The sequence below is a fragment of the Pelophylax lessonae genome, assembly GCF_965119305.1.
Source record: "Pelophylax lessonae genome assembly, chromosome: 4".
In the NCBI taxonomy this organism is placed as follows: domain Eukaryota; kingdom Metazoa; phylum Chordata; class Amphibia; order Anura; family Ranidae; genus Pelophylax; species Pelophylax lessonae.
In genome coordinates, this window is record NC_138771.1 from 505,876,967 (window position 1) to 505,902,220 (window position 25,254).

General features: G+C 46.0%; 1 protein-coding gene across 1 annotated transcript in view; it reads left to right on the top strand.

The window, feature by feature from the left end:
- ITPR2 (inositol 1,4,5-trisphosphate receptor type 2) overlaps nt 1-25,254 on the top strand; it is a 611,059-nt gene that overhangs the window by 143,846 nt on the left and 441,959 nt on the right. Inside the window, exons 4-5 of the mRNA XM_082252924.1 lie at nt 23,065-23,151; nt 23,752-23,910. Of these exons, the coding sequence (XP_082109050.1) occupies nt 23,065-23,151; nt 23,752-23,910 (246 nt within the window). The remainder of the gene's footprint in view (nt 1-23,064; nt 23,152-23,751; nt 23,911-25,254) is intronic.

Sequence of the window (25,254 nt, forward strand, 5' to 3'; positions counted from 1 at the left end):
GCGCTGCAGTCAGTGCAAAAGTGATAGAAAAAAGAATAGACGTAGACAGTGGATTGGAGTCAGTGCCAGTGGACTACTGCTGCAGTAGAAGGCCACTCACTGCTGCAATAATTTTAAATCACTACTGCAGTAGTGCAGTAGTGATTTAAAACGATTCCAGTGAGTGAGTGCCCTACTGCAGCGGTGGTACACAGTCCAATCCACTGTGTAGCTGTTGCCTTGCTTTTCTTCTAGCAGTATTGCATTGACTGCAGTAGTTGCAGTGAGTGCCATACTGCAGTGAGTCCTCCACTGACTCCAGTCCAATCCATTGTGACATGTGTAGCTGTTGCCTTGCTTTTCTTCTAGCAGTATTGCACTGACTGCAGTAGTTGCGTGCCATACTGCAGTGCAGATAATCCTCCACTGACTCCAGTCCAATCCACTGTGACATGTATAGCTGTTGCCTACTGGCCTTGCTTTTCTTGTAGCAGTATTGCACTGACTGCAGTAGTTGCAGTGAGTGCCATACTGCAGTGAGTCCTCCACTGACTCCAGTTCAATCCATTGTGACATGTGTAGCTGTTGCCTTGCTTTTCTTCTAGCAGTATTGCACTGACTGCAGTAGTTGCAGTGAGTGCCATACTGCAGTGAGTCCTCCACTGACTCCAGTCCAATCCATTGTGACATGTGTAGCTGTTGCCTTGCTTTTCTTCTAGCAGTATTGCACTGACTGCAGTAGTTGCGTGCCATATTGCAGTGCAGATAGTCCTCCACTGACTCCAGTCCAATCCACTGTGACATGTGTAGCTGTTGCCTACTTGCCTTGCTTTTCTTCTAGCGATATTGCACTGACTGCACTGCAGTAGTTGCAGTGAGTGCCATACTGCACACAGAGGTAGTCCTCCACTGACTCAGAGTCAAGTCCAGTCCAATCCACTGTGACATGTGTAGCTGTTGCCTTGCTCTTTTTATAGCAGTTGTGTATGTGTATTTTATTGTGTAGCTGTTGTTGTTGCCTAGTTTTTTTCCTAGCAGATTTGCGCTGACTGCACTGCAGTAGTGAATAAAATTTTTTATATTGCAGTGAGTGAATCCACTACTGCAGAACTTTATTATACATTAATGCACAGATGATGTGAAATGCTAATGTCCAACTCCTTGCAATTTAAGTTTTCCTATCAGTTTTTATGCAGTTAAGGTGTGAATGTGTAAAAATGTCGGCCAATATCGGCCGATACCGATATATGCGATTGGCAAAATATCGGTATCAGCAACAAAAAAACAATATTGGTCGATCACTAGTACAAAATAGGGCAGAAGTAGAGGAGCAAACATACTGTAGTCCAATACAGATACAATTTGCAAGGAAATCACAAATACAGAAAAAAGATGCAAGACCAAACAGCAGTGTACACTAGATACCGCTGATACAATTATTAGCTTTGAATGCAAACTTACTGAAAGTCAAATATAGACCTCCAGAGCTGGCCTACCTCATCTGAAAATACCATTTGCCTGATTTATATCAACTAATCCTGTGGCTTTCAGCACAAGATTCATGTAGTGCAGCTTAGAAAATCTTCTTTGCCAAAGAATATTCTACAGGATACTTTGAGATATCCAGAGGTACCATAAGCATTGATCTACCTTGCCCGGAAAAGGGAAAAATGCTCCAACCCATGAGCCATTAATTGTTGCTGCTTAGTTTTTGTCTAATGGAAAAATATATTTTTTTCGTTAGGTTAAATAAGAACAGGGTTAGCTGTTATATTAATTTGTAAAATGTAGATAGGAGTTATTGATGTAGCAATGTGTGGTGCTAGTGTGCAGTCATGTTGGAACAGGAAAGGGCCATCCCCAAACTGTTCCCACAAAGTTGGGAGCATAAAATTGTCAAAAACGTCTTGGTATGCTGACAGCTTAAGAATTCCCTTCACTGGAACTAAGGGGCCAAGCCAAACCCCACACCATAATCCCCCCTCCACCAAATGATTTGGACCAGTGCTTAAAGCAAGGTCCATAAAGACATGGATGAGCAAGTTTGGGGTGAATGAACTTGACTGGCCTGCACAGCGTCCTGACCTCCAGTAGCCTCCAGGAGTAGCGTGGAGGGGGCAGGGGGACCCCGTGCACAACATCTGGGGGGGGGGGGGGGCGCATCCCACGCAATGGTCACTCTGTCCTCATCCTTATTATTTATGCTGTGTGTGTCACTCACTGCACTTCCACTGCCATGTTCAGGTTCAGTGATGGACGGGGGGCGCCCTGTGATTGGCTGAACGGAGTCATATGCGGCAGCAGGGCTGACCTATCTGAGATCGAGTCCTGCCATCCCTGTCTGAGCTGCCGACTTCCCCTCCTCTGCTCCTGACCAGATCTCTGATTTCCCCAGCGTTGTGGCAGCCAGTCTGTCTGCCAGAGCAGATAAAAAAAAAAAAAGCAGGTGAGAGTCTTGTTGGCCCGGGGAAGTGGACACAGTCTGGAGAGGGCAGCCCTGGAGCAGCAGAGAATGAGGTGCCAGCACGCCTGGTATTGCAAGCAAACATGTCTGAGACGGTGGTCAGGTTGGTCAGGCTAGTGGTCAGGTAGGTTAGTGTAGTGGTCAGGTAGGTTAGGCAAGTGGTTAGGGAGGTCAGGGTAGTGGTCAAGTGGGTCAGTGTAGTGGCTAGGTGTGTCAGTGTAGTGGTCAAGTAGGTCAGTGTACGAATCAGGTAGGTCAGCGTAGTGGTCAGGTAGGTCAGTGTATGGGGTCAGGTGGGTCAGTGTACTGGTCAGGTGGCTCAGTGTAGTGGCCAGGGTAGTGGTCAAGTTGTTCAGTGTAGTGGTCAGGTAGGTCAGTGTAGGAATCAGTTAGGTCAGGGTAGTGGTTAGGTGGGCCATTGTAGGAATTGGGTAGGTCAGGGTAGTGGTCAGGTAGGTCAGGCTATGGGTTAGGTAGGTCAGTGTAGGGGTCAGTGTAGTGGTCAAGTAGGTCAGTGTAGTGGTCAGGTGGGTCAGTGTAGTAGTCAAGTAGGTCAGTTAGTGGTCAGGTGGGTCAGTGTCGGAATCGGGTAGGTCAGTGTAGTGGTCAGGTAGGTCAGTGTAGTGGTCAGGTGGGTCAGTGTAATGGTCAGGTGGGTCAATGCAGTGGCCAGGATAGTGGTCCAGTGGGTCAGTGTAGTGGTCAGGTAGGTCAGTGTAGGAATTAGGTGGGTCAGTGTAGTGGTCAGGTGGGTCAGTGTAGGAATCGGGTAGGTCAGGATAGTGGTCAGGTAGCTTAGTGTAGGGGTCAGGTGGGTCACTTGTACTGGTCAGGAGGGCCAGGGTAGTGGTCAGGTGGGTCAGTATAGTGGTCAGGTAGGTCAGTGTAGTGGTCAGATGGGTCAGTGTAGGAATCGGGTAGGTCAGGATAGTGGTCAGGTAGGTTAGTGTAGGGGTCAGGTGGGTCACTGTACTGGTCAGGAGGGTCAGTGTAGTGGCCAGGGTAGTGGTCAAGTGGGTCAGTATAGTGGTCAGGTGGGTCACTGTAGGTATCGGGTAGGTCAGGGTAGTGGTCAGGTAGATCAGGCTAGTGGTTAGGTAGGTCAGTGTTGTGGTTAGGTAGGTCAGTGTAGGTATCGAGTAGGTCAATGTAATGGTCAGATAGGTCAGTGTAGTTGTCAGGTGTAACGCTCCTGCGTTTTACGTATGATGTGGATTTTCAGCTGCAGAAATATTCCACTTCAGTAGTCATGTAGAGAAACGCTGAGACACCAATCCCAACTCTCAATGACTCATCATGTGTGGATGATCTCAATTCAGCAAGTAAATACACACACTCAATAAGATGTTTCCTAGAGTGACTTATGTATATAGTAACACAGTGATGATAGGCTGAAGAGGCAGGTTGGGTAGAGATGGTAGATGACAGACACTTGAAAGGAAATGTTCTTGAAAGTAAGATAGTAGCAGATGGGATGCAGATAAGTTTAGCAATCATGTATGGTAGATGACAGAGTAGCAGGTGGACATACAAGAGAGATCAATCCAGTGCAAGAACAGGTGGTAGTAGGCTCAAGAGCTAGCAATCTTAGATAATGCAGATGTAATAATAGTCCTTAGTATGCAGAGCTAGATAGTGTAAGCTTTAGTATAAAGGTTATAGAGGTTTCCCCTGTGGGGTACTTATCACTAATAGCAATGTAGCAGAGGAGAGGTTCGGCAAGAGCGGATGATCCGGTAGCGGGATACAGGGATCAGCGCAGCGTGGTTCCGACAGCGAGGTATGCTTGCAAGCATGAGAGCTTCAAGACAGGTTAGCATCAAGGCACAAAGCAGTCTGTCAAGGCTTACCTTTGTTGGGAGTCATTCAGGCAGAGATTTATGCTCACCCTTGCAAACAAACACAGACCAGGGTGACCAGGTAAGAAGCCACCTGGCCTGTGAGTTTGTGCACGGGGGCTGTTCAGGATAACCAGGTCCAAATACAGGCAAGGACTAGAGCAGGAGAACCGTCAGGTGAAGCCAGGGGTCAGATGCCGGAAACAAACAGGAATGCAGGAACTCAAACAACAGGAACCAAACCAGGAAACCAGAATCAATGAACTGACACTGCCCTTAGGGAGGGGCAGTGTCTTATACCTTGTTAATTAGGTATCAAATACAGCTGGAGAGTTACTGACAGGTCTGAGCCTCTGGTGAAATCCAGCCCCCTAGTGCTGCAGACAATACAGGAATAAACAGGAGTTCTCCAAAGTCCTGAAGTGGCTCAGAGGCTAGTTTGCAGACTGGGAAGCCAGAAGGACACAGGTTCAATACCTCTGAAAGGCACCAGTGGGGTGGCCACGCCACCTACAAAGGTAAGCCTTGACATCAGGTAGGTCAAGGTAGTGGTGGGAGGGTCAGTGTAGTTGTCAGGTGGGTCAGTGTAGGAATTGGGTAGGTCAGGGTAGTGGTCAGGTAGGTCAGTGTAGGGGTCATTGTAGTGGTCTATTAGGTCAGTGTAGTGGTGAGGTTGGTCAGTGTAGTAGTCAAGTAGGTCAGTGTAGTGGTCAGGTGGGTCAGGCTAGGAGTCAGGTGGGTCAGTGTAGGAGTCAGGGGGGTCAGTGTAGTGGTCAGGTAGGTCAGTGTAGTGGTCAGGTAGGTCAGTGTAGTAGTCAGGTGGGTCAGTGTAGGAATCAGGTTGGTCATGTAGGTCAGGCTAGTGGTTAAGTAGGTCAATGTAGTAGTCAGGTGGGTCAGTGTAGTGATCAGCTGGGTCAATGTAGTGGTCAGCTGGGTCAGTGTAGTGCTCATGTAGGTCAGTGTAGGAATCAGGTAGGCCAGGGTAGTGGTTAGGTGGGTCAGTGCAGGAATCAGGTAGGTCAGGGTAGTGGTCAGATGGGTCACTGTAGGTGTCAGGTGGGTCAGGGTAGTGATCAGGTAGGTTAGTGTAGTGGTCAGGAAAGTTAGGGTAGTGATTAGGTGGGTCAGTTTAGAGGTCAAGTGGGTCAGTGTAGTGGTCAAGTAGGTCAGTGTAGTGGTCAGGTGGGTCAGTGTAGTAGTCAGGTAGGTCAGTGTAGTGGTCAGGTAGGTCAGTGTAGGAATCGGGTAGGTCAGTGTAGTGGTCAGGTAGGTCAGTGTAGGAATGGAGTAGGTCAATGTAATGGTTAGGTAGGTCAGTGTAGATGTGAGGTGGGTCTGTGTAGTGGTCAGGTCAATATAGTGGTCAGGTAGGTCAGTGTAGTGGTCAGGTGGGTCAGGGTAGTGCTCAGGTAGGTTAGTGTAGTGGTTAAGTAAGTCAGTGTAGTGGTCAGATAGGCCAGTGTAGGAATCGGGTAGGTCAGTGTAGTGGTCAGATAGGTCAGTGTAGGAATCGGGTACGTCAGTGTAGTGGTCAGATAGGTCAGTGTAGGAATCGGGTAGGTCAGTGTAGTGGTCAGATAGGTAAGTGTAGGAATCAGGTAGGTCAGTATTATAGTGTAGTGGAAAGGACTCAGGGAGTACAAAAAGTCCCTGGTTAAAGGGGCACAAATTACTTACCTTGCCCCGGACGCTGACAACCCACGCTATGCCACTGCTAGCCTCAATCTGATAGAACACCTTTGGGATGAATTAGAGCGGAGGCTGCGAGCCAGGCCTTCTTATCCAACATCAGTGCCTGACCTAGCAAATGAGCTTCGGGAAGAATGGTCAAACATTCCCATAGACACACTCCTAAGCCTTGTGAACAGCCTTCCCAGAAGAGTTGAAGCTGTTGTAGCTGCAAGGGGTGGGCCAACTAAATACTGAACCCCAGGGACTAAGACTGGGATGCCATTAAAGTTTATGTGCGTGTAATGGCAGGCGTCCCAATACTTTTGACTACATACTGTGTCTCTTAATAGGAACTTCTGCATCTAGAGGAACGCAATGCAAAGCAAGTCACATGCAACCTCATAATTGCCATTCACACTACACCATCAGGGAGAATAAGAATCTGCTGAGCTGCATTTGTTGTGCACTTCAAATTCATGTCAAATGTAGGAAAATAATGCCAGTGTACACAAACCTATTAACAAATCCTGATCAAGCAATTAAAGAGGAAGTAAAGTCTTCTTTTTAATTGTAACTACAGGTAAGCCTAAAATAAGGCTTACCTGTAGGTACTGTGAATATCCTGAACTTGCACAGTTTAGGAGATGTTCAGAGTGCATGCAGCCGATGACATCAGAGCCCGTGCCGAAAACTGCGGCTCCCGCACACATGCGCGGGAGTGACGTCATTACGGCTCCGGCCACTCATAGCGCCGGAGCCCGCAAACCCGAACGAAACACAGGGGAGGATGTCAGCTGTCTCAGTGGTGTGCGGGGGCAGCTGGAGGGCTTAGTCTAAGGTAAATATTTCATATTGACCTAGTAAGCGATGCACACTAGCTCATTATGCCTTTGTTACAGGTTTTTTTTTTCTTGGGTTTACAAGCTCTTAAATAAAAACTGTATATGTATATATTCTTTTTGTTTTTTTTAATTGGCCAGGCGAGGGATATTGGGCCTTGTAACAGGGTAATGCATTTTCTCCATTGACATGTGAAAAACACGTCTGCTCGTTGTTTCGTAGCTAAGGCCTGAGAGGAAGCCTCTGTGAGGTGTGACTCACAATACGCCTTCACTGTGCCAGCCGAGCCAGAGTTCACGGCCTCCGTGTGTGGGTGTCGTGACATTTTCCACGCCGTCCTCTTTTCTCTGTCCTCAGTCAGCTTGTCTCATTTTATCTGTTTTTTTTTTTATCAACAAATACACTGAAAGCCGCCCATTCAAATATTGTCACACAGGAAAATGGCCTCTTTCCCTTAGTCTTGATGGGAACTGAATACAGATAGCCGAAATAAGGAAGAAGGAAACTTAAAGTATGTTTGCAGTAACTGAAACGTGAGGTGTTTTTAGAAACAGGACATGTACTTTGTGCTTTTTTTGTGGAATAAGCAGGCCCATTGAAATGCTTCGTAAATGCACAAAAGCACATTGAACACAGTTTAGCTCTATTTCCAAATGTTGCACCATGAGAATGTGTGCAATTCATTATATCATCCTTACACTCTACCTGTTGAGGCTGAACGTTAGGGATGCACTGAAATGAAAATTCTGGACCGAAACAGAAACCGAAAATTCAGGATGCCCTTGGCCAAAAGCCGAAACCGAAAATGAAATGAAATTAAAATTTCCCCTTAAAACTTGTGGGATTAACATTCCCGCACGCTGGCTCCTTCATGTCAGAGAGAGAGAGAGAATAGTTGATAATTTAGATGTGGCACACAATGTTTCCAGAAAAAACAAGCCACCAGTGACTCGAGAGAACATGCCGGGACTTGTAGTCCTGCAGCCAAGGGAAACTGATGTTGAAGGCTATACTGTCCCTATAATCACATTATCCCTGATATTAAAGTCATTTAACAGGAAATCATAAAATGTAGCTTATTACACCAATGAGAATACTTGTCACTCATATGATAACCTCGCAGAGGAGAGAAGGAGAGAGAGAGAGAGAGAGAGAGAGGCAGTCAGATTACCTTCCGCAGCACAGAGCACATGAAGGGAGGAGGTAGGCGAGCCATTCTTGAATAGGCACGGAGGAGGACGAGGAAGATCCTCCTCCGCTCTGCATTCTGGGTCCTCTCCTCGGGACGTCACTGGTTTCTAGACGCCAGTCGGCCTTCCATCCTAGCAACCAGCGTAGCTCTGACTAAAGTGCCCGGCGCCCGGCGGAGGAACAAAGCGGAGACCCACCTGACAGGGAAGTGAAGGGCTCACTTTGTTACAGCTATTAGCGGCCGCTTAAATGCCGGCCCGCCCGCCCGGTGTGTTCGTTTATACACACTTCACCTGCTCTGCGCCCCCCTTCTGCAGCCATTCATTTTCGGGCATCGTTTGACCCGTTTTTGCCCGAAATGAGAGAGGCCCATTTTCGGCCAAAAATTTTGGTTGCCGAAATTTCGGTGCACCACTACTGAACATTTGTAAGTGCCACAGCACTTCATGTTTTGCGAATGTCTGCCACTGTTTTCGCACATTTGTGTTTTTGATTAGATTCACACACTGATATAATTCATAATTGATGTGGACCACTTCTAAAACTGGTGCAATTATCTGAAAATTACTTATGAAATGCTTTTCTGCAGTGTTTTTTTATTTTATTTTTTTGGCCTCATTCACAGGTGCGTTTGGGGCCATCTATGATTTCCTACAGAAGACTCAGCCAAATTTCTGGCAAACAGCTGTGGGCAGGAAGCATCATACAATCCGATGAGAGGCTAACAGTGCCCACAACCATTCATGGCCGGTGCATGTAATCTGACATGTAGCAATTACCTGTGGATGATCAGCCCTGAATGTAAACAGTCTCTGTCCAGGGCCAAAAAATCACAGGTAATCACTGCATGTGTAATTACATGCCAATTGTTGCAAATGGCTGTGGCCACTGTCAGCCTCCTTTTGCTTGAGTTTGCAATTGTATACAGCATTCAATCACCGGCACTGTACGTCTTGATGGAGCTGGGGGCTTGCATTGCTTTTGATACACCTCACGTTGATACACATGCGATGCTGTGAAATCTCTATACTGTCAGCTTGTGAGGGGACTTGGGGCGCCCTAATTGGGACAGCAGGAAACTGCACTCGCTAATGCCTAAATTCTAGGCAGGAGTTTCCGATTAAGTAAAATTACCATTAAAGCACAACTCCAGACTTGGAAGCAGGCAGCAACTCTTACGATTAAACCTTTGTAATCCATAGCTGATTTCTTACACTGCTCCACCAATCCATCAATACGGTCACCTCCCTGTTACCAGTCCAGTGTTGCTACTGGATACAGGAAACACTCTTTTCATTCTCCATGCTTGCTCTCATTGTCCCGGGGCCCCTCTAAATCTCTCTTGCCAGTGACTCCAGGCTGGGTCCCTAGGCATTCTGTGCTGCGGATCTGATCCCAGAATGTGGGGAACTGGCTGCTAGTAAAGGTGCCAAGCACATAGCCCCCTTCACTACCAGAGTAATTGTCACCTTGGCCATGTCACCCGTCTCCTGGCTGATTGGCTTATTGGCATTTGACAAAGATCCTGTAGTCCTTAGCAATGACACACTAGCTTCCTCAGGATAGCACTCTGTATGTTAGACCCATGTACTCTATCTTCTCTCTCTCATTCCCCTTTTGTTGTAAACCCTGTTCTTTTGATACACTGTGCAAGCACTCCTTAAGGAGACTTCAGGCCAAGCAAAGAAGGTGAACAAATAAAGTTCCTTTATTGAGGTAGTTTGTAAATGACAAGTAACTGTTCCAAATACATCTTCACACAGTTTCCTATGCAAGGCTCACTAGTGCCCCATAAAGTGTGCATACCTTAGCCACTTGCCACAAAATCACGTACCTGTACATCATTCTACTTCAAGTGGTTGTACGGGGGAGATGCCTACAGCTGCAGGCACCGTTTTTTAGAGCGGACAGTAGGCTTTCTCATGATAACAACCGATGCGGCTAAGCAGCCGCTCGATTGTTATCATAAGCAGCTCTGCCTGGGCTTTCCTGTCCCACCGGCAGGCCCCAGCGAACAGCCAGCATGTCCGCCTGCTGGCTGGGGACCCAAACAAAGCCAGAATCTGCTTTGATCTGGTCTCAGATCTAGTAATCCGGAAGCAATGTGGCAATGTCACTACCAGTTTGCTTGGGCCTTAAGGGGACAAGATTTAAAGAAAAAGTCAGTATTCAAAACAGCTAAACTTGGCGTTTTGAATACTTTTAGGTGCAAAGGAGCGATTTGGGGTCTTGAAGACCCCAGATCCCTCCCAAAAAACCTGACGTGACTATTGCTGTCACAAGGGATGTTCACATTCCTTGTGACAGCAATAAAAGTGATCACATTTTTTTTTTTCTAAAGGGACAGTGTAAAAAAAAAATAAAAAATCCTAAGCATCGCCACGATCTTTGGAGCGAAAGCAATAATTCTAGCACTAGACCTCTGTAACTCTAAACTAGTAACCTTTAAAAGATTTTAAAGCGTCGCCTATGGAGATTTTTAAGTTACGTAGTTTGTCACCATTCCATGAGTGTGCGCAATTTTAAATTTGGCATAATGTTCCTCTTTCACATTATACAAAAAGAAAAAAAAAAGGGCTAACTTTCTAACTTTACTGTTTTTTTTTTTTTTTAATTCATGAAAGTGTATTTTTTTTTTTTAAAACTGCATTTGAAGGACTGCTACGCAAATACTGTGTGACATAAAATATTGCAACGATTGCCATTTTATTCCTTAGGGTCTCTAATAAAAATATATATAATACTTGGGGGTTCTAAGTAATTTTCTAAAAAAAAAAATACTGATTTTAACTTGTAAGCAACAAGTTTCAGAAAAAAGCTTAGTCCTTAAAGTCATTGTAATTGTAGTGTTTTTTTAAATAACAAACATGTTATACTTACCTGCCCTGTGCAGTTGGTTTTGCACGGAGCAGCCTGGATCCCCTTCTTCTCGGGGCCCTCATTTCTGCTCCTGGCCCCTCCCTCCTATCGAGTGCCCCCACAGCTAACAGTTTGCTATGGGGCACCCGAGCTGCAGCTCCGTGTGTCCATTTAGAAATGGAGCTGCCATTGGGCCCTGGCCCCTCTCTCTCCTGATTGGCTAACTGACTTTGACTGACAGCTGCAGGAGCCAATGGCACTGCAGCTGGGTCTCAGCCAATCAGAAGGGAGAGTCCTGGGCAGCCGAGGGACTTGTGGACATCGCTGAAGAGAGAGATGGGGCTCAGGTAGGTATTATGGGGTGCTGGGGAGCAGAGGCGGCTCTTTAATTAGGCAAAATAGGCGGTTGCCTAAGGCCTCGCGCTCATTGGGGCCTCGCAGCCGCCTGATTTACCTGAAGGAGGAAGGGGAGACACCAGCATCGGGAAGAATGGCGCTGCCTGCGGATGTGCGGGACCAAACTTCTCACGCCAGGACTCTGCACTAACATCAACTTGACTGCCCCCCCCCCCTTTAGCTGCAAGAAGGGAGAACCGAGGTGAGTCACTGCCCCTCGGTCGCTCTACACATGACAGGAGAGAAAGCTGGTCCAGGGACCAATGAGTTGCAGGCTGCCCCGTTAACTGGTAGGTGAAGCCCCGCCCCCCACGTGTGTTGTGCTTTCACCCGGCAATACAGATGCTAGTTGTGGCGGCGATCTGACGAGTTCAGGGATTGGGGTGAGTCTAAAGAAAGGATTTTATTGCACACTGACACAAGACTGCTCTGTCCATCGCAAGCCCCTTCATGCAAACAACTCCTCTTCTATGTGACCGGACCGACTCCTGGAGCCCACACACAGCCTGAGACATCACATGTTATTCTGATCACACACAGGAGCGCAGAACAAAAAGCCTTCTTCTATCTGCTCTCCCATCCATCCCTCTCTCTCTCATCCATCCCTCTCTCCCATCCCTCTCTCTCCCATCCCTTTCTCTCTCATCCATCCCTCTCTCCCACCCCTCTCTCTCCCATCCCTCTCTCTCCCATCCCTCTCTCTCTCTCATCCATCCCTCTTTCTCTCATCCATCCCTCTCTCTCCCATCCCTCTCTCTCCACTCCATCCCTCTCTCCCATCCCTCTCTCTCCACTCCATCCCTCTCTATCTCATCCATCCCTCTCTCCCATCCCTCTCTCTCCCATCCATCCCTCTCTCCCATCCATCCCTCTCTCATCCCTCTCTCTACCATCCATCCCTCTCTCATCCCTCTCTCTCCCATCCATCCCTCTCTTTCTCATCTCTCTCTCTCATACCTCTCTCTCCCATCCCCCTCTCTCCCATCCCTCTCTCTCCCATCCCTCTCTCTCCCCCATCCCTCTCTCTCCCATCCCTCTCATCCCTCTCTCTCTCATCCCTCTCTCTCCCTCACCCTCTCTCTCCCTCACCCTCTCTCTCCCTCATCCTCTCTCTCCCTCATCCTCACTCTCCCTCATCCCTCTCTCTTTCATCCCCCCCTCTCTCTCTCATCCCTCTCTCTCTCATCCCCCCTCTCTCTCTCATCCCCCTCTCTCTCTATCACCCCCCCTCTCTCTCTCCCTCTCTCTCCCATCCCTCTCTCTCCCATCCCTCTCTCTCTCTCTCATCCCACTCTCTCCCATCCCACTCTCTCCCATCCCTCTCTCTCCCATCCCTCTCTCTCCCATCCCTCTCTCTCTCCCATCCCTCTCTCTTTCCCATCCCTCTCTCTCCCCTCCCTCTGTGTTGCAGTGCATGTCCTGGCGTGATATGATCCAATGACAAAGCTGGACTGGCCATGGGTGAATTGCCATCAGTTCATTGTACACTGTTCAGTGCAATGTATTATAAAATTGAATTGCTTGAATTATTTTGCCATTATGGGCATGAGTGGGGCCTCATGTTTAAGTTTTGCCTAAGGCCTCACAAAGGCCTCATCAAATGCATTAAGATAAAAAAAACCTTCGCCTTTGCGACTCCTTTAAGTGGTTAGGCAGAAGGCAAAGTCCATAAAGCAATCCTTTCAAGGCAAAAATCAACAAGAGGCCACATCAATTCCAGGTTTTGGCAGTAATCTAAAAAGGCAACAAGGTCCAACAATGGCACTTGTAAGTTCGTAAAGGTCTCCAGTTCAAGACCCCACTAGGAACCCTGATTGGGCTTCCATCATCCCCCAAGGAGGTGATCCACTCCAACAGAGCAGCCTCTACATTTTGGCAGTATTTCTCCAGGGAATGGACCAGGAACTCCACAGGGCATTTAATGAGCCCTTTTTATATGGTATGACCTGCAGGGGGCTCTAACTGCTAAGAATGGCAGGAAAAACGTTAACCCTTCTTGCTTACTTACCCCCAGCTCACAGGTCATTCTGAGGACATAGTGCAACATTAAGATATTGTAGCATTTTGCACCTGACCGACCCAATTAACTTGAGGGCACGAGCACAGACAGGAAAAACAAGAACATAGTAAAGAAAAACACATTAATCCTACCTGCCTATACATGCCCCCCCAGGGGTTGAGCCATCCACGGCTCAGGTTAACTCAACACTTACAGAAAAAACATGGATGTACACTGATTGGCAAATATAAACACAATTTTTCTTTAGACCAGATATATTTTCTTTTTAGTACAACAGCAGGAAAAATGATTAACACTTATGGCAACTGTAGTGCAACAAAACAGAACAGCATCATTAATATCAAACATACCTGTGCAATCACATTACAAATAGTAGGTTCTGGAAAATCAACCCATTCCCCTATGACAGGGAGCTTACACTTAATCTGGTGTATGACTAGAAGGTAAAGCTCGGCTTAACAATTCAACCCGGTCCAAATAAACATGGTATCCCACATTGAGTTCCTAAAAGAGGCGTTGAAATTCCGCCTTGGTGTGTTTTTTTTGGAGCTCAAGATCCCTCAGAGGTTCAAGAACATGCAGTGGTGGGACAGCAGCACCCACAAGCAGAGACTCCAACAAACGAGGGACCCTGAGAACCAGAGATGGAATGTAGGATGGAGATAGCCAGAATCAACTGCGAAGCTACAGCAGGTGAAGAGGCATAAGACAGTGGCAGACTATCCAGCCTGAGGTCCTGTAGCTCCTCAGTTCCAGCCAGCCACAAACAGAACAGGGTTTGACAGCTCAGGAAGCATGCCCATGGGGATAAATCAGACGGTCATCTGCGGCACTGTGACAAGGCAGAGGACTTCCTGGTCCGCGATGTGGCAGTTAGATATTCTGATGACCGGCATAGGGGACAGCCCAGAGTCCAAGATTGCAGGCTCAGGTTTGGCGGCGGATTGCTTCCAGGGCAGAAACTGAAAAGCCATGATGACAAGGCTTCCAGAAACAGGAACCACAAAGAGGCAAAGGGCATCCACACTGGTGCACTTTTATCTTGCCCCTAATTTTGCAAGGGCCAATCACAAAACAGCACGTGGTCTGGCATAACTGATATCTGATCATGAACTGGGCACACTTTATTCTTCAACGGGACATATGTCATGGTCTCTTTAATGGTTAAACTCCAGGTGCAGGCAGGGGGCGTAGCCTGCCAACTACGCCAAGTGGTAAGTGGGGCTTGAGGTGCCCTACTGCGGACACTAAGAAAGTGCATGCACTTGCTAATGCCTAAACTCTATGCAGGAATTGGCAGGCATGTGAAATCATCAAGGCACAACTCCAGACTTAGAAGCGGGCAGCAACTGTCATGGTTAACCCTTTGTAATCTGTGGCTGACTTCTTACACTGTTGACACTTTATACACATTCTTTGTTAGAGAACACCACTTTCCCTGTTGTACTAAAAAGAAAATATATCTTGTCTAAAGAAAAATTGTGTTTATATTTGCAATTCAGTGTACATCCATGTTTTTTCTGTAAGTGTTGAGTTAACCTGACCCGAGGATGGCTCAACCCCTAGGGAGGGGGGAGGGGCATGTGTAGGCAGGTAGGATTAATGTGTTTTTCTTTACTATGTTCTTGTTTTTCCTGTCTGTACTTGTGCCCTCAAATTAATTGGGTCGGTCAGGTGCAAAATGCTACAATGTCTTAATGTTGCACTATGTCCTCAGATTGACCTGTGAGCTGGGGGTACCTGAGCAAGAAGGGTTAACGTTTTTCCTGCCATTCTTAGCAGTTAGAGCCCCCTGCAGGTCATACCATATAAAAAGGGCTCATTAAATGCCCTGTGGAGTTCCTGGTCCATTCCTTGGGGAAATACTGCCAAAATGTTACTCTGTTGGAGTGGATCACCTCCTTGGGGAATGATGGAAGCCCAGTCAGGGTTCCTAGTGGGGTCTTGAACTGGAGACCTTTACGAACTTACAAGTACCATTTTTGGACCTTGTTGCCTTTGTGGATTACTGCCAAATCCTGGACTCTAAGGAATTGATGTGGCCTCTTGTTGATTTTTGCCTAAATGGACTTTTGCCTTGAAAGGATTGCTTTATGGACTTTGCCTTCTGCCTAACCACTTAAAGGAATCGTAAAGGCAAAGGTTTTTTTTATCTTAATGCATTTGATGCATTAAGATAAAAAGCGTTCTGTGTGTAGCAGCCTCCCCAGCACCCCATAATACCTATCTGAGCCCCATCTCTCTCTTCAGCGATGTCCACAAGTCCCTCGGCCGCCCAGGACTCTCCCTTCTGATTGGCTGAGACCCAGCTGCAGTGCCATTGGCTCCTGCAGCTGTCAATCAAAGTCAGTTAGCCAATCAGGAGAGAGAGGGGGGTGGGGCCCAATGGCAGCTCCGTGTCTGAATGGACACAAGGAGCTGCAGCTCGGGTGCCCCCATAGCAAGCTGCTTGCTGTGGGGGCACTCGATAGGAGGGAGGGGCCAGGAGCAGCAACGAGGGACCCGAGAAGAGGGGGATCCAGGCTGCTCTGTGCAAAACCAAATGCACAGGGCAGGTACAGTGCCTTGCGAAAGTATTTGGGCCCCTTGAACTTTTCGACCTTTTGCCACATTTCAGGCTTCAAACATAAAGATATAAAACTATATTTTTGTGAAGAATCAACAAGTGGGACACAATCATGAAGTGGAACGAAATTTATTGGATATTTCAAACTTTTTTAACAAATAAAAACCTGAAAAATTGGGCGTGCTAAATTATTTAGCCCCCTTAAGTTAATACTTTGTAGCGCCACCTTTTGCTGCGATTACAGCTGTAAGTCACTTGGGGTATGTCTCTATCAGTTTTGCACATCGAGAGACTGAAATTTTTGCCCATTCCTCCTTGCAAAACAGCTCAAGCTCAGTGCGGTTTAATAGAGAGCGTTTGTGAACAGCAGTTTTCAGTGCTTTCCACAGAATCTCGATTGGATTCAGGTCTGGACTTTGACTTGGCCATTCTAACACCTGGATATGTTTATTTGTGAACCATTCCATTGTAGATTTTGCTTTATGTTTTGGATCATTGTCTTGTTGGAAGACAAATCTCTGTCCCAGTGTCAGGTCTTTTGCAGACTCCATCAGGTTTTCTTCCAGAATGGTCCTGTATTTGGCTCTATCCATCTTCCCATCAATTTTAACCATCTTCCCTGTCCCTGTTGAAGAAAAGCAGGCCCAAACCATGATGCTGCCACCACCATGTTTGACAGTGGGGATGGTGTGTTCAGGGTGATGAGCTGTGTTGCTTTTACGCCAAACAATGTTTTGCATTGTTGCCAGAAAGTTCGATTTTGGTTTCATCTGACCAGAACATCTTCTTCCACATGTTTGGTGTGTCTCCCAGGTGGCTTGTGGCAAACTTTAAACGACACTTTTTATGGATATCTTTAAGAAATGGCTTTCTTCTTGCCACTCTTCCATAAAGGCCAGATTTGTGCAGTATACGACTGATTGTTGTCCTATGGACAGAGTCTCCCACCTCAGCTGTAGATCTCTGCAGTTCATCCAGAGTGATCATGGGCCTCTTGGCTGCATCTCTGATCAGTCTTCTCCTTGTATCAGCTGAAAGTTTAGAGGGACAGCCAGGTCTTTGTAGATTTGCAGTGGTCTGATACTCCTTCCATTTCAATATTATCGCTTGCACAGTGCTCCTTGGGATGTTTAAAGCTTGGGAAAACTTTTTGTATCCAAATCTGGCTTTAAACTTCTCCACAACAGAATCTCGGACCTGCCTGGTGTGTTCCTTGTTCTTCATGATGCTCTCTGCGCTTTAAACGGACCTCTGAGACTATCACAGTGCAGGTGCATTTATACAGAGACTTGATTACACACAGGTGGATTCTATTTATCATCATTAGTCATTTAGGTCAACATTGGATCATTCAGAGAACTAAACTAGAAAAACTTAACATAAATAAATCACCAGGACCGGATGGCTTGCACCCGAGGGTTCTTAAAGAGCTCAGCCAGGTGATTGCCAGACCATTATTCTTGATCTTTAAGGATAGTTTACAGACGGGTATGGTGCCAGCTGATTGGAAAAAAGCCAACGTGGTACCAATATTTAAAAAGGGGCCGAGATATATCCCGGGTAACTATAGGCCGGTCAGCCTAACATCTGTAGTCTGCAAGATTTTGGAGGGGATGTTAAGGGACCACATACAAGACTTTAGTAATGAAAATGGTATTATTAGTAGTAATCAGCATGGATTCATGAAAAATCGTTCTTGCCAAACCAATCTATTAACCTTCTATGATGAAGTGAGCTGCCACCTAGATAAAGGAAAGCCTGTGGATGTGGTGTATCTGGACTTTGCAAAGGCCTTTGACACCGTTCCCCACAAACGCTTACTGTACAAACTAAGGAAGGTAGGTATGGACCATAAGGTGAGTACCTGGATAGAGAACTTTCTCCAGGGGAGAGTCCAGAGGGTGGTGATTAATGGGGAGTACTCAGATTGGGCGGGTGTGGAAAGTGGGGTCCCCCAGGGTTCTGTCCTGGGACCAATCCTGTTTAATTTATTCATAAATGATCTAGAGGAGGGGATATCTAGTACAATCTCAGTATTTGCAGATGATACTAAACTAGGCATGCCAATATCTTCTATGCAGGATGTGGAAACCTTACAAGCGGACCTGAACAAAATAATGGGGTGGGCAACTACATGGCAGATGAGGTTTAATGTTGAAAAATGTAAAGTAATGCACTTGGGTGCCAGAAACCAGAAAGCAAGCTACTCACTAGGGGGGGGGGGGACCTCTGGGTGAGTCTAGGATGGAAAAGGACCTGGGGGTACTGGTAGACAACAGGCTTGGCAGTGGCATGCAGTGCCAAGCTGCTGCAAGCAAAGCCATATGGGCCGGCCACATCTGGAGTATGCTGTCCAGTTCTGGGCACCGGTCCTCAGGAAGGATGTGCTGGAACTGGAAAGAGTCCAGAGAAGGGCAACAAAAATAATTAGGGGAATGGAGGACATCAGCTATGAGGAAAGACTACAAGCACTGAACTTATTCTCTCTGGAGAAGAGACAATTGAGGGGGGATATGATATCAATGTACAAATACTGTACTGGCGACCCTAGCATAAGGAACAAACTATTCAGAGTAAGGGAATACAATAAGACACGTGGCCACTCACTAAAACTAGAGGAAAAGCGGTTTAACCCTAAAGTACGTAAGGGGTTCTTCACTGTAAGAGCGTTAAGGATGTGGAATTCTCTTCCACAAGCAGTCGTTTCAGCAGGGAGCATCGATAGTTTTAAAAAACTATTAGATGGGCACCTTAACCGGTTGCCGACCGCCGCACGACTATATACTGCGGCGGTCAGCCCCGGCCAGGCAGAGTGACGTATCGGTACGTCACTCGCCTGTCACTGACTTGCGAGCCTATCGCGGGCGGGCGCGCGCCCGCCGAGGCGCGCGCCCGCCGCGGCTCGTTCACAGGCAAGTCAGTGCGTGTGACCGGCGGACTCGATGTCCGCCAGTCACACTGCGATCGCTCCTGTGAAGGGAGAAAGACAGAGCAGCTTGTGTAAACAAGCTGCCTGTCAGTTCTCCCTGTGTAAAAGTGAAGATCTGTCCGTTCTACTATGTAGAACGGTGGATCTTTGCTTTTACACCAATAGGAATGTCCCTACACAGTTAGAATCACGCCCCTAGGACACACTTAACCCCTCCCTGTCCAATAAAGTTAACCCCTTCCCTGCCAGTGTCATTTTTGCAGTAACAGTGCATATGTATAGCACTGATTACTGCAGTAATGTCACTGGTAACCCCAAAAGTGTCAAAAATGTCAGTCAAGGGTCCGATCTGTCCGCCGCAATGTCGCAGTACCGAAAAAAAAATCGCAGATCGCCGCCATTACGCGTTAAAAAAAAAAACACCAAAAATGACAAAAATCTTTCCCTTTGTTAGTAAACGCGATAACTTTTGCGCAAACCAATCAAAATACGCTTTTTGCGATTTTTTTTACCAAACATAGGTAGCATAAAACAAATTGGCTGAAAAATGTTAAAAAATTTTGATTTTTACTTTTTTTTTTGGGGAATTTCATATAAAAAAATGTGAAACATATTGTTATTTTTGCAAAATTTACGCTCTTTTTTTGTTTATAGCGTGTGATCAAAAAATCACACAGGTGATCAAATACCACCAAAAGAAAGCTCTGTTTGTGGGAAAAAAAGGACGTCAAATTCGTTTAGGTACAGCGTCGCACGACCGCGCAATTGTCCGTTAAAGTCACGCAGTAAAAAATCGCAAAAAAACCCCTGGTCCTTTAGCAGCCAAATCCTCCGGGGCTTAAGTGGTTAAAGACCACAACATACAGGGGTATACAATGTACGGTTAACAGCAAACACACACACACATCATAGGTTGAACTGGATGGACGGATGTCTTTTTTCAACCTCACTAACTATGTAACTATGTAACAGTTTCATTTGTATATCAGTCTCTCTGCCAATTTATCAAACAAAAACAAAATTGCAAGCCGGTGTCCAGTCATGGGCACCTTTGTCCAGTCAAACCCTGAGTCCAAGTCATATCCCAAGATTCTGTCAATTATTATATCATTTAGTTCAGGTGTATCCATGGGTTTAATTACTACATCATTCCCTATATAATATATAGAAATTGCATCACTGGTCTTACTTTCTGCCCTGATCGTAATGTAATAGAGGAATGCACTATTGTGGAGTCAGGCGATGGGGTACTTGCCACACCCTTATCTTCTTTGGAATTTCTTCTCCTCTTGCTCCCTTTTCCCCTCCTGCACCATGCTGGCTATCTGGGAGTTGTTGTTCTACTTTTTGAACAGGGGCAGGACGTGCTTGTGTGGGCATAGACGCAGTATGATTTGGTCTTAAATCATCCTCTTTCTTTAGTGGGAGAGAGGAGTATACTGCATCATAACTAGCTGGGAATGGTCCAGGGGCTGAAGGAAAATGAACCTGTGGGGGCTCAGGAGTATATCCCGGGGCATGCTGCAACCAATTTAGTCCTCCCGCCCTAAAAATACTTTATGCTCCACTCTGGGGGACAGCGAAGCATTTGCATGGTTTTCAGGGAATCCAAACACAATCCCTTCACCATATTCATGTGGAACTCATCATTTGCCCCATCCCGTGGAAAGGGACAATTTTTTCACTCCATGTTGCTAAATTATCAATCCATGGGTCTACATATTAATCATACCAGGGAGAGATTCTCATAACATACTCTTTACGTGTTTATTTTTTTTATTTTTTTTTTAACTCGAATGTCATTTTCTCCACTCTTTCTTTTTCTTTATAATATTACCTATTACGCGGAGGCTTGGGTACGTTGGGCAGAGGTCCCTTACCAGGGACTTTACCCATCTTAAAGCAGAACAGCAGTTAAGCAAAGCACTAAAATATTATGGTGTCAGTGTCTATTCTTTTTCACTGGAAGGCTGGCATGCACTGACAAAGACTGCTGATACAGGGTTCAAGACATCGTCGGGGCGGCTTCAGAGCAAGCGGCCAGGATGTAGCGTAGTCTCCCACACAATTTGTCCAGTGGCGTCTGAGACATAGGCGTGATCCAAGGGGCCGGCTCAGGACCGATCCCGATGAGTCGCGGTGGAACGGTCACCCGTCTCGGATTTTCCACCATGTTTCCCGGCCAATGCACCAAGAAATGTAGCAGCAAATAGTTTTGGGGGAAACCAGAAATGGAGTCCGGACGCAAACTTCAGGAAAACAAACTTTTTTATTGGCTAGCGAGGAAGACTTAGCAACAACTCAAGTCAATTAGCCAAGTACCCAAATAAGCATGTACATTTCATATATATATCAGCAGTTTTGTCACAGATACATATTTTCCTAAGTAATTTGGCAAGCAATACAGATGTTCCCTGTAACTTTTTATCTATGGCAATTAACATTCCCGGTTTTGTACTTATCTGTATTCTTGTTAGTTACAGGAGGACAAAGAGAAAGGGATAGTGGGAGAGAAGGGGGGGTCTAAACTGCGCAGCTTAACAATTTCTGTCTTTGTAGTACTACTGAGATTGTCAGAATCAACCATTTGGTTTTTCTAATTATTCGCCATTTTAGAAGGCTTTCCAGGTGATGCCACAGCCGTAACTTTGCTAAAATGGTGGTAAACATATTAGCCCTTATTGCTCAGTTACCCCCAGCTCACAGGTCAACCTTAGGACACCAAGACATTGTAACATTTCGCACCCGACTGGCCCAATTAACTTTAGGGTAAGAAAAACACATTAACCCTCTTGTAGGCACTTGTCTACAAGCATACTATTATTTTTGCTTGATACATACAATAGCTAGCTCCCAAAAACCTCATTAAGGCTAGCAATACATACCTGACAGGGATTCTAACCCTTCCCCACTGTATCCGAAACTTAAAACGAAACTCTAGTCACAAAAATGTTAATTTAAAAATATTCTTCAATAGCCAAAAATGCTATACAGTACATTCATTTGGTGTGAACCAAATTCCTTAAAATGCAGATAATACCTTGTGAAAGTAGCAGTGAACATCATACCTGTGCTGCACATGGCCTGTTCAGGGAACTAAGCTGCTGTAGAAGGGTTCTAACAGGCCCACCGATTACAGTCTTCCTGCAGAAAACTACAGGAGGGGGCGGAGACCAGACCAGTCACCCTGAACAAGGAGAGCAAGCAGCAGTGACCTGTCTTTATTACAGGAAGTTCCTGCAGAGGCAAAGTATAGACTTTGTTTCATGTGGGTGTACTGCAGAGCTCTGGAAAAAAAAATCACAAAGGAGACCAAGATGTGTATCTCTTTTTTTTTTTGATAATATTTATTTAGCCTGGATTTCTACTTAAAAGCTTTGGCTTTAGTTAATCCGTGGATGTTTGGCTTTAGTTAATCCGTGGATGTTGTTAAAATCTCTCTTTTTTTAAAGGACTCCTTGTTGGGTTTTTATTGCTGTCTGTATCTCTGTTAGACAGCCCATAAATTAGTCAATCGTTCAACCAGCAGGGTGAATAATAAAAAAAGAAGGATTCCCCATCTGCACACTCAGTGTGGATGGGAGAATCCTCACCGCTGACCTATTGGATTCCTCACTGTCAGAATACACTGAGCAGACAGCTGTAGCCTGCAGAGCTGATTGAGTGGGGAAATTCCACCAGGTTGGTTGTATAGATGTCAATAGATAGAAGGACTTTTGTACAACCTCCCTGTCCAGGCATGGATCTGAATTCAGGTGGTCCCTGCTGAACCGGCCAAATTTTGATTAATGTATGGCTGGTTTTAGGGGGATTAACCTTCTCTATTGGTCCTGGTGATCAATAGCACTAAAAGTGAAAGAAAATCCCAAATTTGGGGTTACCTTCAGAACAGTAATAAAGACAATCTTCCAATGAGGACAATAGCTCTGGTGACCCTGATGAATGAAAGGTGGATGGCCTCAATTTGGAGGAATTTACTCTCACTTGGCTCCTGGCTTTGAGACAGGAAATTAGAGTGAATCCTACCAGCGGGACACAGATGACAAAAAAAAAAAAACCTGACAGTGCTTTTACCCTCTCTGACTATGTTTAAAAGAAAAAAAAAAAGTTTTGCCTTTAGTTCTATTTTTATTATGTGTAATATATAAGAATAATTGTCTTTGTGACTTTCTCTCTCTCGCTCTCTCGTTGTCTTTGATTTTCCCCCCACCTCTTTCTTTTCCATTTCTCTCCCTCCCAATGACTAATTAAATTATAATACCATTATCCTGTATAATTATTGATTACACGTTCTCTGTTTTTTTCTAGCACGCTGCAGAACTTGAACAGAAACAAAACGAGTCAGAGAACAAAAAGCTTCTGGGAGAGATTGTAAAGTACAGCAATGTCATACAGGTTGGTCCAACGTCCCGAAGTATTACAATGTAATCCGTTCATACTTCACCCTAATGGGGGATCCTGTTCTTTTCTCTAACTCTCAGTCTTGTTGGGGTAATTCTGGAAACAACTCAAGAAGCACAATGCAGTACCTGCAGCAGCCAATCGGAATTTAGAAGATAGACCAGTACAGCATGGACCCTGAGTGCAGGGCCATCTTTAGTATAGATTGGACCCTGGGCAAATATTTTCTTGGGCCCTACCAAATGCACTTATCAACTATTTGTGGGCAGTGTGGGCTTAAGAGGCAGCTGCTTTGGGGCCAACAACAATGGCTGGGCCTGGGGCAGCTGCCCCTTTTGCACTGTGTTAAAGATGGCCCCGCCTGAGTGGTTGTGGGTACTGTTCATTTCAAAGTTCCTGATGCAGTTTTAGTAAATAAACCTGCAGGTCTATCCTATCCTTTCCTCCTTCTGTTTGTCACACACCCTCCTTATTAACACCTGTGGAGAGGCCATAGCCCAAACTTTCCCCTCCTGAAATACTTTGCGCATCTAAAACTGGGGTGCTGCATCCAATCCAGCGTCTGACTCCTTTTTGTGACTCCTCTGTTTACAGCTACTGCACATTAAGAGTAACAAATACCTCACGGTTAACAAGCGGCTGCCAGCGCTTTTGGAGAAGAATGCCATGCGGGTGTCCCTGGACGCAGCGGGAAACGAAGGCTCGTGGTTCTACATTCAGCCATTCTGGAAGCTGAGGAGTGAGGGAGACAATGTGAGTGTTTAATGGTCCGAGTTTCGACATCAATGTTTGGAAGTGTTAAAATGGAAGTAAATCCTCCTATCGTTTTCAGCCAAGGAAGCTGCAATCTTGGCCCCTGTTTAATCTTCAACTGCAGTGATGCTGCACATGTGATCAGTTATGACACCAGCCATTGGATGGTTTGACAGTTTGGTTAAGAGTGCAACCAATGTGACAGTTATATTCCCGGCCTGTGCCGAAATATAACTGTTCTTTAAAACTGTTAAACTGTTTGTTACCCTAAAAAAAAAAAAAAAATGGATCCCGTCCCTTTAAAGCATGTTTGTGCTATGAATTTGGCCCCTTGTTTAACCTTAAAAACCTGGCTGATCCTGCCAGTTTCTACCCTCCCCCTTGTATACTGACTACGTTATTTCATGACTGCTGAGCCCTGACACCGTGGTCAGTTTACGTGCCTCTGTCATTCGCAGCTCTCCTGTCTGCTCTCATCTGTCCCCCCACCCCGCCTGTCAGCTACTGACAGTGCCCAGCCCTCCTCTCCTGTTGCTGAAATAACATCTACATTTGTGCACTATCCTCTTTGACTCCTAATCCTGTGTGCCTCTGTGTGTGATTTATAAAACAAATACCATTCTATACCTGCTTTCAGAGCGCTGCTTGGCGCTCCCATGACCGGCCGCTTCCCTCCTCCTCTTCTCCACTCCTCCCAGCTGACGCCAGTGGGAGATTCTCGGCCCCTCCTGCTGCAGCTGTCAGACGGGGAGAGAAGAGAGGTGGCTCGTCACGTCAGCGCTGAGCGGTGCGCTGAAAGCAGGTATAGATGGCATTTTTTTTTTTATAAAACACACACACGGGCACACAGGATTAGAAGACAGAACGGATAGTATAAAGAGGTCAGAGAGGCCTAACAACCACTTTAAATCTATGGGTTTACTTCCCCTTTAAAATCCTATCCTAAGTTTTTTAAAGCAGAATTAAACCCCCAGAAATACTCACCTCTTCCCAGCCCCATCTAGGTGCTGGGCTTTAGGTATCTTGATTGGCTGGTAGGAGAATGACACTATCCCGCACATGTGCACAGGAGTTATCCTGGCACAGGCGGAGTGTACCAGGAATGCACAGTGAGCTTTGCATGTGCAGCTAGGTGTTACATAGTTACATACTGTAGTTACATTGTTAGTGAGGTTGAAAAAAGACATCCGTCCATCCAGTTCAACCTATGATGTGTGTGTGTTTGCTGTTAACCGTACATTGTATACCCCTCTATGTTGTGGTCTTTAAGGTGCCCATCTAATAGTTTTTTTAAACTATCGATGCTCCCTGCTGATACCACTGCTTGTGGAAGAGAATTCCACA